Source organism: Pongo pygmaeus, chromosome 1, assembly GCF_028885625.2.
Source record: "Pongo pygmaeus isolate AG05252 chromosome 1, NHGRI_mPonPyg2-v2.0_pri, whole genome shotgun sequence".
NCBI classification, from domain to species: domain Eukaryota; kingdom Metazoa; phylum Chordata; class Mammalia; order Primates; family Hominidae; genus Pongo; species Pongo pygmaeus.
This window is the reverse complement of record NC_072373.2, coordinates 219511345-219527645: the sequence shown is the minus strand read 5'-3', so window position 1 is coordinate 219527645 and position 16301 is coordinate 219511345. Positions and strand designations below refer to the sequence as shown.

Genomic DNA, 16301 nt, shown 5'->3' with positions numbered 1-16301 from the left:
CAGGACGGTACTCAGCCTGGCTCACCCGACGGCGCTGGTCTTTCGCCTGTGGTCTCCCGCCTGTGGTCTCCCGCTCTGTCCCTCCTGCTCCCTCCCCACCGCCGGCTTTTGGCTTTTTTCCGTCCGCTCGCCAAGGGTCTCAGCCGCCTTCGGGGCCGGGGTATGAGATGAGAGAGGGCTGGGGTTTCCCGCCAAGTCTTTCTTGCTTTCCTCAGCTGGGTGCTCCCTGGGCCATCCTCTCCGCCCGGTGGTCTCCCCTGCTCTATATGCTCCCTCCACGCTGCCCACCTCCCAGCCCAGTGACACACCGGTGTCTGGAACCGTTTCAGTACCATGCGTCTGGGGTCGGGCACACTGGGGCTCTGGGAGTGATCTTGGACAAAGGAATGCACCTCTCTGAGCCTCAGTGTTCCTGTCACAAAACAGGGATGGTGCTAGTCCCTACCTATAGGGATGTGTGTGGAAATTGTGGGGTGCTGCTTGGTGCTGGTTCACACACCCAATGGAGGAAGGGAGGGGAAGGGAGGGGAGTCTACAGACCTGGGATGGGGTGGGGACAGGGGGCTCCACAGAAATGGATCTCAAAGTCAAGGCTTAGAGACACTTCAGAGTAACCCTCCCACCACAGCCCCTTCCCCCATCACACTTCCTGTCACCTTCACCTCCTCATGCCCATACAGGCGTCCACACCCTTGCAAGCACTGTTCTCTTTCTCTCTCTCCTCCTCTTTGCTTGTCCTAAAATCAGCTAAAACAATCAGGGCCAATGGGTCACTTTTTTTCAAAATGAGATCAATGTGGCTGTGCTGGTGTTGCCAACAGCTGGTCGCCCATCAGAAGGCGTCCGGTGACTCATCCCCATTTCTGAACCTCGATCTTGGCTTGATGTCTTTTATAGCGGCACCAGCTCACCGGCCACTTCCTTTCCTCTGAGGGGATTGTCTTGCTGGCTCCTGGACCTGCTGTGTGCTTGCCCAAGCCCCTTGACCACTGTCTAGGTTGTCATAACAGGTGACACACCACTCCAGGAGTCTGGCAGTGACGTGGCCTGAGTGTCTTAATGAGGGCAACTTCAGAAGAGGGAAACCTCCCAGCTGGCAGGTTCCAGGCTCCCCTGGCTGAGTTCTTGTTTCAGCCACAGCCAGGGCTGGCAACTGGAACCTTTCTCTTTAGAGGAAAGAACGGCCGGATATCCCCGCGACATCCCCCATCCAGGCTCCTGCTCGAAATCCTACCTGGCAGACAGGCCCTACTTTGGTGAACCCGGCCCTTCACACCATCTCTACCCCCTGCCTTCTGCAGCAAAGCCAGCTCAGAGGCTCGGGAACCTTGCTCAGCTCCTCTCTGCTCCCTCCGCTGCTTTCCTCCCCACTATTCAATTCATCGCCCTCCCCAATCCATAGTCCTCAGTGGCTCCCTGTGGCCACTCAGTTAACTACAGAGACCTCAGCCCAGCATAGCCCTGTACTGCCTGCCTCCCAGCATTGTCCCCTCTGCGTCCCAGGTTGCAGCCACGATGGAGAGCTGACCATCTCCACAGCCTGCCATCCTCTGAGCTTTTGCTAGGGCTCTTTCTGCCCTGCCCTGTGTTTGATCTCAGCCCTCCGTCTTTGCTGACCAAGGAGGTCTGATGTCCTCTCCTGTGGGAAGCACCCCGGCACTCCCTTGCTTCCCTGTCTCTTGTGAACTGCATGGCATAATCCCTATCTGGGAGGGGTCTGCTCCTCTCTGGGTGGGGGCTGGGTCTCCTTCTGCTTGTGGTCCCAGTGCCTGGCACGCAGTAGGGGCTCTGGGCACACCTGTTATATTGAATGTGATTCCGGGTCAAAGGCACAGGAATGAACTGAAAACTGCAAGCCCCAGTGTCTTGCTGAGTTCTGCTGGGTCCCACTGGCGGGGCCAGGATGGAGCTGGCCCTCTGGCTGGGGAGGTTGGAGGGGGAGCAGGCTGCCCGGAAACCCCTGTGATACTGAGGCCCTGCATCACTCTGGAAAATGAGGGTGGTCTCTGTGCCTGTTATAGGGGTAGAAACTGAGACCAGAGAAGGAAGTGGCTCACCCCAGCCGTGCAGATTGGGTTTGAAGCCCAGCTGATCACTTAGCAGCTATGGAACCCAGAGGGAGTTCCTTCACGTGTGTCGGCCAGGAATGTGATGGAGCAGGGACTTGCATCCTGGCCTCCCCAAACTTCCGTCAGAGGCATGGGCATGTTCCTGGGGGGCAGGTCATAGGAGCACCCCTGTTCTGGCCCAGTGGGTTGAAGCTGCCTCTCTCTTGCTCTGCTGGCCCTCTCTGCTTGCCTTACTCCAGCCTTCCCTCTCAGGGGTGAGTCGCTGTGGCCAATGGTCCCCAAGAAGAAGAAGGTTGTGGGAGGATGGCTGAATCCTTGCCAGTAGAGGCTCTGCCACCCCAGGTTCCAGCTTGACAACGCCCCATGCCCCAACACCATGACCCCCTCATGCCCCAGCACCAAGACTTCCCTTGATGGGATGGGGTTGAAGGGGCGGTTATGAGGGATGAGGCTCCTGCTAGAACCCAGAGCAACTGGAAGGAGCTTATTGCAGGACTTAATGGTTTTCAGGTGTACCAGGCTCTGGGTCAGGCCCCAGCTCATGCCACCTTTCCTGGGACTCACAGCAGCTGCACTGGTGTTGGTTACTGAATGGCAGCATGAGGAGCAGTCTCAGCCAGGAATGTGATGGAGCAGGGATGATGAGTCTGAGGAGTCAGACGGCTGTGGGTTCGAATCCCAGCTCTATCACTTGCTCTACTAGGCAACCTTGGGCAAGTTCCTTGGTCATTGTCTTAATGTTCCTACACAGCCATTGTTGCTATTACCATCTGAAAAATATTATCCATTTCAGGCCAGATGCAGTGGTTTATGCCTATAATCCCAGCACTTTGGGAGGCCGAGGCAGTTAGCTCACTTGAGGCCAGGGGTTCGAGACCAGCCTGGCCAACATGGTGCAACCCCATCTCTACTAAAACAAAATATACAAAAATTAGCTGGGAAGTGTGGTGCACACCTATAATCCCAGCTACTTGGGAGGCTGAGGTAGGAGAATCGCTTGAACCCAGGAGGCAGAGGCTGCAGTGAGCCGAGATTGCACCACTGCACTCCAGCCTGGGCAACAGAGTGAGACTCTGTCTCAAAAAAAAAAAAAAAAAAAAATATATATATATATATATACTTCAAAGAGTCAAGTTAAATAATGCCTATAAAGCTCTGGGCCTAGAACCTAGAACAGTAGATGATACCCAAACAAACATACAGAGCTAAATGGTCTAGGTACCAAGATAATGAAGTTTGAGGAATATGGAGGCTGAGGGTTGCTTCCCCTACCCACAAATTGCCTAGGAGAGGAGGAAGAGGGGCCACAAGTACCTATAATCTAGCAGGAGGTAGGACTCGAGTTCAGCGGGTGAGCGGGGAATGCTGGGTGAGGGAAGCAGAAAGCTGGAGGCCTTTGGATGGGTGGGGCCTCCGATGAACTCCCGCAAAGCCCCTGTACAGGTTTTTTAAGGTGTGAGGCCTGGGGTGCGTTGAAAAATCCCAAGGCTGCTGTCGGAAACAATAAAAGCAGATGGAGTTGCCCCTGCGGGGAAGCCAAACCTCATTTGCCAGGACAATAGTCCCCTCCAGGCTGGCCTAGGACGGTCCTGCCCTGCCATCGATCACCCCACCGAGGACAGAGGACGCAGCCACCTGCGCCTGCCCCTTTGCACACCCAGGCACAGATGCACAAATGCTTCCAGGAAACTCCCCTGCCCCCACCACACCCACTCCCGCCACCTTGCTCCTTCTGTCTCCCCTTCCCATAGTAACAACTACTGTTTATTTCACCCTCTCTGTGTCCCATTTACTTTATAAACCTTTACTCCCCAGCCGGGCGCGGTGACTCACACCTGTAATCCCAGCGCTTTGGGAGACAGAGGCGGGCGGATCATGAGGTCAGGAGTTCGAGACCAGCCTGGCCAAGATGGTGAAACCCCATCTCTACTAAAAATAGAAAAATTAGCCAGGCATGGTAGCCGGAGCCTGTAATCCCAGTTACTTCTTGGAAGGCTGAGGCAGGAGCATCGCTTGAACCTGGGAGGCGGAGGTTGCAGTTAGCTGAGATCGCGCCATCACACTCCAGCCTGGGCAACAAGAGCAAAACTCCGTCTCAAAAAAAACAAAAACAAAAAACACTTTGGGAGGCCAAGGCGAGCGGGTCACGAGGTCAAGAGATCGAGAACATCCTAGTCAACACGGTGAAACTCCGTCTCTACTAAAAATACAAAAATTAGCTGGGTGTGGTGGTGTGCACCTGTAGTCCCAGCTACTCGGGAGGCTGAGGCAGGAGAATCGCTTGAACCCAGGAGGCGGAGGTTTCAGTGAGCCGAGATAGCGCCACTGCATTCCAGCCTGGCGACAGAGCAAGACTCCATCTCAAAAAACAAAAACAAAACAAATAAAAATAACCAGGCATGGTGGTGCATGCCTGTAATCCCAGCTACTTGGGAGGCTGAGGCACAAGAATCACTTGAACCTGGGAGGCAGAGGTTGCAGTGAGCCGAGATCGTGCCATTGCACTCCAGCCTGGGCAACAGAACGAGATTCCGTCTCAATAATTAAAAAAAAACAACAACAACTTTTACTCCCCAATCCTCATGACAGCTAACATTTTACAAGAGAGGAAACTGGGGCCCAGAGAGGTTAAGAAACTTGCCCAGGTTGTCTAGCTCGTTCTGCTTTGCTGAGTGAGGGCCCTCCCATGGGTCAGCTTATTGGTTTTGGGCTGACATCTGTGAGCTGGAGTCAGTAGTAGTGATGTCTGGGCCTCCACCTCTCATTAGACCTGTGGCCTCTCACCCGGACTGTGTCTCCCTTATCAGTGGGGACACTTGGAGGCAAGCACTGTGTCTTTGATGGCAGATCAGCAGCTCCATGTTCTAGGACCCTCCCAAGGCCAGAGCTGTGCCTCTCCTATCAGATTGGCAAATTCCTGAGGACAGCAACTGTATCTACCCTGCTAGATGGGAGGCTTCCCCAGGGCAGGGGCTACTTCTGGCTTAGATTGAAAGCACTCTGCAGCCATGGGCTGGGTCCCCTAATGGTCATAGAGTCCTCTAAGGCATGACCTGGCTCCCTCCTATCCCAAAGAGCCAGGACTATGTGTCCCCCCTCAGACTGGTGGTTTCCAGGAGCAGAAGCCAGGTCTCTCCCTTCAGACTGGAGCAGGTGTCCTTGTCTGGCATCTTGGTTCCGCACACAGAGGGGCTCAGCTAGTGGCTGACCACCGGGTTTCACTCTCCCCTGCGATCTCCATCGCAAGGAGGCAGCAGTCCCCAGCAGAGCAAGAGGCAGAGCTCTGTGCCTGAGAAAGACCCGTGGAGGGGTAGCTGGGGTTCCGGCTGCTCTGAGGCCTAGGGGTTGCTGAGAGGCCCCTTCCTATTGGCCAAGTGGCACTTTGGGGGATACAGAGCCACAGGGAGGCAGGGAGATGGGTAGGGACTAGTCCAGGATGATCAACACACCAGTATGCCAGTGAACACCCAGCAGGGCAGCTGCTGTGAGTCTCACCCGCCCCATCCTCTACGCCACCTGCACTGTCGGGCTCCATCCATACCCGGAACACCACCACCACCCACCCACACACAAACCACATAGAAGCACTGACTTCCTAAGTAGTCAAGTCTCATGGCAGCCTAATAATCCCATTTCACAGACAAGGGAATAGACTCATGAAGGGAGGAGATGTTGGGAAGGATCAGGAGGGGGGTTAGAACACTCTCATCCCAAATTACCTTGGGAAGAGCTCAGCCCAGGAATTAATTTAGAATCCACACAGTTGTTCCCCAACTCTCAGGTAGGATATGACTGTTTTGACTGAACAAGAAAATTACCCACTTTCTAGCCCTAGGGGTGTCAGCTCCACCTAAACAAGACAGAAGTCTGCTCCTAGGGTGCCGGGGCTCCAGGAAGCCCTAACTAGATCTGGGGCTGACTGCAGAGTGGCCACACTCTGCTAAGAGCAGATGGGGCTTGGGGACTGCACTGCCCATCTCCAATTCCTGCCATTTCAGGAAGTGTCCATGTGAGTGATGAGGAGTAGCCAGAGGGAAAAGTTGGGCAGATCAATCTCAAGTTAAAGCAATTGCTGGGCCCGGGGCTCACGCCTGTAATTCCACAACTTTGGGAGGCCAAGGTGGGAGGATCACTTGAGGCCAGAAGTTCAAGACCAACCTGGGCAACATAGGGAGAGACCTCATCTCAACTAAAAATAAGAAAAAATTAGCCTGGCATGATGGTTTCTGGCTGTTGTCCCAGCTACTTAGGAGGCTGAGGCAGGAAGATCGCTTGAGCCGGAGAGGTTGAGGCTACAGTGAGCTATGATGGTACAACTGTACTCCAGCCTGTAGGGGAGAGCAAGACTCTGTCTACAAACAAACAAAAAAGCAATCTTAAAATCTTCCTGGAACTACAGAGACATAAAACCTGAGATGATTCCTGCATTCCACAAAATCTCCTGAATCTGAGGATACAATTCCTCCCCACAGAGCTCCTAGGTTGGCAGTATCTGGAAGGGAAGAATATTTTGTCCCTAGCTCCTGGAGGCTCAGTCCACACCCTACTGGATATTGTCTGTCACCCCTCCCCATAGGGGTCTGGCAGTTGAACAGACAGACAGATGGAGGAGTCTTGTCGTCATGGATCATAAATTCTCAGGCTCCCTTGGCAGACAGGGCCTTTGAGACCACCTAATCCAATGGCCCAGTGGTCCTCCTCCCTTACTCCCTGCCGAAAAGCAATGTTTTGAGTAGTGCAAATCTTTTCCCAAATGAAATTCGACCGATAATCCCAATACATACAATCAACAAAACAGTGTTTTATAAGCAGTGTAGCACCCCACCACCACCAAGAATTCCTTTCCCCAGATCAAAAATGTCTCTGTTTTATGCAGACACAACACGACTTTAAGCCCTACTTACGATCAGACTAACTCTCTTTGGCCTCTCCCACCTAGATTCTGTGCGACCACTGCTTTGCCCCAGTTTATAATAATTACTTATTTTAATTTTTGTTAAAAAAAACTTTTTTTTTTAGAGACAGGGACTTACTATGTTGTCCAGACTGAATTCAAACTCCTGGGCTCAAGGGATCCTCCTGCCTCAGCCTCCCAAGTAGCCAGGACTAATATTTACTTATTTTAAAGTCAACTGCTGGGCGCGGTGGCTCAAGCCAGGCATGGTGCTCACACCTGTAATCCCAGCACTTTGGGAGGTCAAGGTGGGTGGATCACCTGAGGTCAGGAGTTCGAGACCAGCCTGGCCAACATAGTGAAACCCCGTCTTTACTAAAAATACAAGAATTAGCTGGGCGTGGTGGTGCGTGCCTGTAATCCCAGCTACTCAGGAGGCTGAGGCAGGAGAATCGTTTGAACCTAGAAGGTGGAGATTGAAGTGAGCCGAGATGGCGCCACTGCACTCCAGCCCGGGTGACACAGCAAGACTCACTCTCAATAAGTAAATAAATAAATAAAGTAAATCTAGGTGTGGTGGCTCACACCTGTAATCCCAGCACTCTGGGAGGCCAAGGCAGGTGGATCACGAGGTCAGGAGTTCAAGACCAGCCTGGCCAACATGGTAAAATCCTGTCTCTACTAAAAACACAAAAATTAGCTGGGCGTGGTGGCAGCGCCTGTAATCCCTCAGGAGACTGAGACAGGAGAATTGCTTGAACACGGGAGATGGAGGTTGCAGTGAGCTGAGATTGTGCCACTGCACTCCAGCCTGGGTGACAGAGTGAGACTCTGTTTCAAAATAAATAAATAAATATAAATAAAGTAAACCAATGAGAAAAAAGAAGCTGTTCTCCATGATATAAAATAATGTAATGGATATCCATTACCCTCATGGATATGAGGCTGCGCTTCTAACTGGCTTTGATTGTTCATGTTCAGAAAATCCTGGAGCATGCAATTAAGTAACTGCAAATGGCAGCGAGTCTTTGAAACTGCTCACCTTATATCCCTGGAATACTCTTCAGTGAACCAGAAGCCCAAGTTATGATGGGGCCGTGCCCATGTTCAAATTGGGTAGAGAATGTATTCGAGAGTGTCTGTTATTTTTACCACAGTTTTCAAAATAATTTTAAAAATATATTTTTAAAGTGAAGCTAGAATCAGATGCTTACAGAACCCCTGAAACATTCCTGCCAAATACAGTCGCACGAATTTGTCGCTTTGGCACATGAGTAGATTCGGGGTAAGGGAGGGAGGCTGATGGGCTCCGGTTCTCCCAGTGAGGGGTTGTCTGCTTCACATCATAATCCTTCCGCACCATCTGAGCATCACTGATATCCCTGACCCAGGATTCCCATGGGACCCGCCTTGGCCAGCCATGACTTGCTCCCCCCAACCCACTATGCAACAGGAAGGCCGATCAGCGCCGCAGGAATGCTGGTCCGACAGCTGTCCCGAGAAGCCTGGTGGCCGAGCTCCACAGTTGTCCCTCAGGCAGGCGGGGCAGGATCCCGCGAGTCTCCTGGCCCCCAAAGGCAAGGCTGTTGTGGGGGAGGGGCTCAGGAATCAAAGCTGACTCCAGGCTCGATTCATCGCCTTCGTTTGCATACGACGATGCTGACAGCTCTCCAACTCTCCCCTAGGATGGGGGACAGGATGGGGGACAGGATGGGGGCTTGAGATAAGCCCCTTCCCCTCCCTGGTTAGTGTCTGTTTCCCAGCTGCTGGTGGCTCCTGGGCCCTGACTGCACTCAAGGAGGAAGATGCCTCTTACCGCGAGGATGAGCGGCTGCGTGGGGGAGGCAGGTGGCCCCACGGGCAATGGGGACAAGAACCATGTCCTGTGTGCGCCAGGTGCCAGGAGAACCCCGGCCTTGAGATGGGCTTTGCCACTTGCCAGTTGTGCCATCCTGGATTTGTGGCTTACGACCCCCTCACCCCCAGAGCCTCGATTTCGTCATTTTAAAACCATGGAAAAGTCTCCCTGATGTACAGCACAGTTGAGAGGAAAAATGAGATGTGGATGAAAGAAAGAAACGCGGAAAGGCCTGGGCTTCACAGCTGCTCGGGGACAGCAGCTCCTACAATTACGATTGCTTTTGTTTTAATTTGTTTTGTTTTTAATGATTCGCTATCAGACCTCAGTTGTGAAAGGGGCCGGCTCTGGGTTGTGGATGTTCCTGCCATCCCTCAGCAACTCTGGTCCAGGGCTACTCCGGGCTGCTGACTGTGCCCGGCTGGGAGGAGCAGACCCAGGGCCAGAAGCGCAGGCTTTGTGAGCAACCCGGGCCGGGCAGAACCGCCTGGGGCTGCGGGGAGGCGGAGGGGGCTGCCTCCTCCTTCCGCCTGGTTGCCTGGTGCTTTGTGACACAGCCTCCAACTGGCTTTCAGAGTGACAGAAATGGATTGGAGCCCTCGGTCGCTGTGGATCCTTGGCACGACTTCTGTAGCAGCCCACGTTTCCTCGGGAGCTCCCTGCCAGGCTGGCATCTCAGTTGCTGGGCTGTGCCAAGAGCTGTGTACAAATCTTTGGGCTTGGAGAGAGGGGCCCGTGTAGTCTTCCCCCAGCCCCTCCTCCAGCTGACACACACTGTTGCACACACTCCACACCCATGCTCACAAACATGCTTGTGCACACACATACGCTCACACATGCTCACAACACACATGCTCTCACACACACGAGTTCACACACACATGCTCACACATACGTACACGCCCACACACATTCACGCTCACACATGCTGACAACACACATGCTCACACATACACACATGCTCACACACACCCATACATATGCTCACAACACATACACGCACTCACACATGCTCACACACACACGTGCACATACACACCCATACATATTCACACTCACATGCTCACAGCACACACACACGCTCACACACATGCTAACACTCCCACACATACACTCACAACACACACACCCACACATTCACGCTTACACATGATCACAACACACACACTCACACATGTTCACACACATGCTAACACTCCTACACACTCACAACACACATACACACCTACACACCCACACATATTCATGCTCATACATGATCATAGTATACACACACATATGCTCACACATGCTCCACACACACGCATGCTCACACATGTTCACACACACATGCTAACACTCCCACACACAACACACATACACACCTACACACCCATACACATTCACGCTTACATATGATCATAGTACACACACACACATGCTCACACATGCTCCACACACACATCATGCTCACACATACATGCCAGATGCTCACACACACACTCACACATCCTGGGGATTTATTTATGATCTTCTGCCGAGGTATGAATTTTTTTTTCTCTTGAGTCTCTCTCTGTCGCCCAGGTCGGAGCGCAGAGGCACAATCTTGGCTCACTGCAACTTCCGCCTCCAAGTTTCAAGCAATTCTCCTGCCTCAGCCTCCTGAATAGCTGGGATTACAGGCGCATGCCATCATGCGCGTCTAATTTTTGTATTTTTAGTAGACGCGAGGCTTCACCATGTTGGCCAGGCTGGCCTCGAACTCCTGACCTCAGGTGATCCGCCCACCTTGGCCTCCCAAAGGGCTGGGATTACAGGCATGAGCAAATGTGCCCGGCCTGATACATAAATTGGATTGTGCTCAATTCACTTCTGTTCTGATCCATGGCTACCGGCGCCTATTATGTGCAGGGCCCTGGAGGTGCCGCAGAGCAGAAGGGAGACTGGGCAGAGTCCGTTATGAGCTTCCAGTCTAGCCAGGGGCTTTAAAAAACCTGACGGTCCCAGCATTAAATGACACACGAGGTCTTCAAGAGCAGGACAAAGGCATGTGGGAGTACCAAGAGGAGAGCACATGGAGTCAGGGGACTAAACAAGGCTTCCTGGAGGAAGAGACATTTGGGTTCAGTCCCAAAGGATGAGCAGGACGTGGACGGAGAGAGATGAGGGAGGAGGGGAGAGGTTCCAGGCAGAGGGGACAGGCAAAGTGAGAACGGAGAGCCAGAAAGCAGGGGTGTGTTTGGGGCCCAGGGAGCAGTCTCTGTTGCCTGTGAAGGGGAGAAAGTAGAAGTTGGAGCTGCAAAGCTTGGTTGGGGCCACGTTACACAAGGTCTTCAGTGCCAAAGTAAGGAGTCTGTGGTTACATGGGAAGTCAATAGGGAGCCATAGACAGTTTTGAGCAGATAAGGGTCACAACCCGAGTAGCCATGCCACCAGTATATACTGGGTCTGGGGAGAGGATGGAGCCCCCTTGGATGCACCCCCATGGGTGCTCTGGCACTGTGCACTGAAATCCCACTTCCTCTGTCCCAGGCTGGCTGCGTGGGTGCTATGTGGTGCTTGAAAGGTGGGACAGAACAAAGATGGCATTCAGACTGGGGTTCCACTGGCCCTGAAGCAGGATGGGTACTGTGAACGGACCCACAGCCAAGTAGGGTCTTGGCAACGGAGCTTGGGAAGGTGGCAGTCTGGGTGGGACCATGCTGCTTGGGGATGTTGGAGTGGGGCAGGAGTGGGAGTTCATCTCCTGGCTCTGCAGGGGAGGAGCTGTCCTCCAAGACCAGCACCTAGGCTGCTCAACAGGCTCAGAGGCTGGCTCTGAGGTTTACTGACAGCCTTGTGTGTCACCGGGGACAGCAGACTAGCTGAGAAGCTGCCCACCTCTCTACTGAGCCTCCTCTGCTCTCTTGCCCGCACTGTCTGGGTTTTCTACCTCATTCCCCTCAACCCCCAGGACAAAGAGGAGGTGGTGATTCCTTTCATTGGCCAATGTCCCGAGGTTTCCCTGTCCCTAGGATGCTCGTTGGGCTTCTCCCAGTCTGTCATGTCCCTGCAGGACAGAAAGGCAGGGCTGGGTCTCGGACATGGACGGGATCCCATATGCGCTTGGCCTTTCCAGTCACAAGGAGAGCAGGGGACGAAGTCTGGCAGTGGTCAGGCTAAATGCCAGCCCAGAGAGCAGCCCCGATCCACTGGCCCCGAAGCAGGATTGAGGTTCCCTCTGCGCCGAACAATGCTTGAGTGACAGGCCTTTAAAATGGGCCCCTCCTCCCCCTGGGCTGCCTCAGGAACCAGGGACACAGGTCCCGCTTGCTGAGCTCTGGCCTCAAGAGCACTTGTTAGGGAAGGGCTGGAGGCAAGGCCAGTGGGACAGAGCCTTCCGTTGCTGGTGAGGTGACCAGGACAGTAGCAGGGACTGTGGTGCAGGGTCTGTGGCCTTAGGAATGGATGCAGGTGTGACGGGAGACAGAGTTGTCACAACAAGCCTGTCCCAGGGTCCCACGCACGTCACCAAGGCTCACCTAGAATCTTCAGCCGGATCCCCGGGATAGGAGACAAGATGGAAAGTGACGGCCACCTCCTTGTCTCCACCCACAGTTCTAGGAAGAGCCGAGCAGTGGGCAGTGGAGGCCAGGGCCCAGGATCCCAGGGGACCAGGACATGCCAGGCTGGGATGGAGGCAGAACTGGGTGAAGCCACCACAGACCCTGCGAGGCTGGAGAAGGTGTTTCCCCCCTCCCCTCCCCGAGTGGGTGGTCAGGGCTTCGAGGGCACAGCAGTTTCCCTGCCCTACCACCCTCGCTCAGGGTCGGCTAAGGTGACACTGGGGTGGGCCAGCCAGCATGGGGGCCGCAGGGAGAGGCGCTGGGAAGCAGGAAAACATCACAGGCCCGCCAACCTTTTCTCAGCCCTGGACAATTATATGGCCACAAATCACAAAGAAACGGTGGCGTAAGCACCCTTGCCAGCCTAGTGGAATACTCGGGAGGCCATAAAAATTTAATTAGCCTGGCTAACCTAGTGCCCAGCTCCAGGATACAGTGAGGCTGGTGCAATGGAAGGGGGTGCGTGGAGGAGCAGCTGCAGGTGGTGCACGGGGGCAGGAGGTCTCCAGAGTCTGACAGACGCCCCCACCATCCCCTGAGCTGCAGCTTCTCCCTCCAGTGTGGAGGGAGGGCACTGGGTGCCCTGAGGGGGCTGTCCTGAGGCTAGGTCGGGTTGGCTCAGTCTACCCTGCAGGGGTCAGAGCCAAGTCTGCAAAGCTATTGCCAAAGCCCCTCCATCAGGGGAAGGGACAGTGTCAGAACATTCTGGGGCCTCAGAGTTCATCGTGAGAGAAGAGAAAGGCAGAGCTGGGCCATCCTGGGACAGCCACACGGAGTTCAGGGCTCAGGGACAGGAATGACACAGTGCCACTTACTAGGTGTGACTTAACCTCTCTGAGCCTTAATTGCCACTTCAGAAAAATGGGGAAAATAACAGGAGCCATTTCAGAGAGCTGTTGAAAGGGCGAAGTGACATGAATTCACACAAAGCACTTAACGTGGATCCTGCCTACAGCGTGCACTCAAACGCTATTATTCCATTTGTATGGAATTAGGCTCTGAGTCAAGTCTCAGGGGCCAGAGGCATATTTCTGAGTTCTGAGGGACTCAGTTCCCTTCTAGGGGACTTGGTGAGGGGTAGAGGTTTGTGCAGAGAAAGGAATTCTGGACTAATCTGGAACTTGGATGCTGCTGAAATGATTTAAGCCGGGGGTTCTCAGCCTCGGCACTGTTGTTTTTCTGGGCCGGATGATTCTTGGTTTGGGGGGCTGTCCTGTGCATTGTTGGGCGTTTGGCAGCATCCCCGGGCTGCAGCCTCTACCTGCCCGTAGCACTCCCCAGTTTTGACAACTAAAATATGTCTCCAGGCATTGCCAAATGTCACCGGGAGCAAAATCCCCCTCTATGGCTGTTGAGAAAAACTGGGCTTTAATCATTTGAGTGAGGGGCAGCAGAGAGAGGCCTGGGGCCGCGCATTCATGGTGTTGCTTCTCTTGCAGGGAGGAGCCAATGGCTGGGCCTGCCATCCACACCGCCCCCATGCTGTTCTTTGTCCTCCTGTTGCCCCTGGAGCTGAGCCTGGCAGACGCCCTTGCACTTGGGACCCCTGCCTGGAACCTCCCTGAGAATCACATCGACCTCCCAGGCCCAGCGCTGTGGACGCCTCAGGCCAGCCATCACCGCCGGCGGGGCCCGGGCAAGAAGGAGTGGGGCCCAGGCCTGCCCAGCCAGGCCCAGGATGGGGCTGTGGCCACCACCACCAGGCAGGCCTCCAGGCTGCCAGAGGCTGAGGGGCTGCTGCCTGAGCAGAGTCCTGCAGGCCTGCTGCAGGACAAGGACCTGCTCCTGGGGCTGGCATTGCCCTACCCCGAGAAGGAGAACCGACCTCCAGGTTGGGAGAGGACCAGGAAACGCAGCAGGGAGCACAAGAGACGCAGGGACAGGTTGAGGCTGCACCGAGGTAGCTGGAGGGCTGCGAGGGGTGGGGATAGGGGTGATTCCTGCCATGGACTGAGGGGAGCAGGAGAGGATGCAGGGAAGGGTCAGGGGCGTGAGGTCCAGAGAAGAGGAGGGGTCTCACTGAAGCCAGAGGGACCTGGTAAGGGGAGGAGGCTGGGAGAGGCCTGGGGTTGGGGCATGGGAAGAGGAGAGGGATGTGTTGCAATAGAATCTGTCTTATCGTGGCCGGATGCAGTGGCTCACGCTTGTAATCCCAGCACTCTGGGAGGCCGAGGCGGGCAGATCACGAGATCAGGAGATCGAGACCACGGTGAAACCCCGTCTCTACTAAAAACACAAAAAATTAGCCGGGCGCAGTGGTGGGCACCTGTAGTCCCAGCTACTTGGGAGGCTGAGGCAGGAGAATGGCGTGAACCCAGGAGGGGGAGCTTGCAGTGAGCTGAGATCGCGCCACTGCACTCCAGCCTGGGTAACAGAGTGAGACTCCGTCTCAAAAAAATAATAATAATCTGTCTTATCAACAGATCATCCTCCTGAATCAGGAAGTTCTACTTTGTATCTGACCTAAATTTCTCCTACTTTAAGTTCTGAGTGGAAATGGAACAGTTCAGCGCCCTGCAAGCACATTTTTTACTTGACTCTGATGCATTGGGTAGGGGCTAAGAGCCTAGACTCTGAAGCCAGGTCTGCCCGAGATCAGGTCCTGCCTCCACCACTCAGGTGTGGCCCTGGGCAAGTTCTCTTTCTGTGCCTCAGTTTTCCCCTCTGTAAAGCAAGGAGACTGGTCCCATCCCATCTACCCTCAGTGTCGTTGCAGAGACTTTGTTAGTGGGGCGCTTGGAGCTCAGCTGGCAGGGCCATGAGCAGTGATTGTTCTGGTTAATCTCAGCCCCCTGCTGAGGCCAAATCAGTGTCCTCCAACCTGGACGCAGGTGACTCCAGGAGAGGCATCACTTGCCTACTGCTCCTGCCTCTGCCCTGTTTGTCTCGGTGCTCCCCTAGCCCTTTCCCCCTTCCTTAACGTTTCCCCCACATCCCCTGGGAGCTAGCTAGCCCCCTCCTGGCCTGTGCATCCCCCTCCCCGTGCCCATTCAGTCTCGGAGCAGACATGTCCCGCAGCTCCAGTCAGGTGGCTCCTCCCAGCCTTGCCTGGCCCTAAGCCAGGGAACTTGGCTTCTAAGCTCTCCATGTGACCCGACTGCCTCTAGGGACATGCCGAGTGCCACAAACGCAGTGGTGACAGTGGGGTTCTTTGGCAGGAAGGCAATGGAGCCTCAATGCCCCTTCTCGTGCAAACAGCTGAGGCTGGCTTCCCTGTGAGGCCTGAGAACCCCCCAAGAGGGCAGAGGCCAGTCAGGGTCATCCGGCTTTGACTTTCAGCCTCCCACTCCTGGGGTCACCTGTGTCAGCTTTCAGGGGAGGATGCTGGCACCTTTGAGGTCAGCTAGAGGGCACACGTGGGGTGTGGACCCATCCTGCTGGGCTCCCGCTCCCCCAGCTCCAGGGCTGCAGCCAGGCCTCCTGGGAGAGTTGATATGGTGAGGAGGAGGTGGGGAACGGAGAAGGTTTGCGGGCTAGGCCCTGCTCTGCTAATGACTGGCTGTGAAACCTCAGGCCAGGCTGGGCGTGGTGGCTCACACCTGTAATCCCAGCACTTTGGGAGGCTGGGCAGGCAGATCACTTGAGATCAGGAGTTGGAGACTAACCTGGGCAACATGGAGAAACCTCATCTCTACCAAAAATACAAAAATTAGCCAGGTGTGGTGGCGCATGCCTGTAATCCCAGTTACTCAGGAGGCTGAGGTGGGAGAATCACTTGAACCCTGGAGGCAGAGGTTGCAGTGAGCCAAGATTGAGCCCCTGCACTCCAGCCCTGCTGGAGCTGAATCCAGGCCCTGCTACTCATGAGCTGTGCATCCTTGGGCGAGTCACCTAACCTCTCTGTGCTTCAGTTTCCTTCCCTGTAGATGAGACTGAAGGAGTGCCCACTTCCCAGA

At 54.6% G+C, this 16301-nt stretch overlaps 1 protein-coding gene across 3 annotated transcripts in view; it reads left to right on the top strand.

Moving 5' to 3' along the window:
• The window catches only part of DRAXIN (dorsal inhibitory axon guidance protein), a 28750-nt gene that overhangs the window by 852 nt on the left and 11597 nt on the right, over nt 1–16301 (top strand). For 2 of the 3 annotated variants that reach the window (XM_063659640.1, XM_054439104.2), the window contains exon 2: nt 13845–14305. In XM_063659640.1, the coding sequence (XP_063515710.1) occupies nt 13855–14305 (451 nt within the window). In that variant the 5' untranslated portion in view covers nt 13845–13854. Of the gene's footprint in view, nt 1–12405; nt 12525–13844; nt 14306–16301 lie in introns of those variants that run through there. The other variant, XM_063659636.1, reaches the window with a different exon arrangement.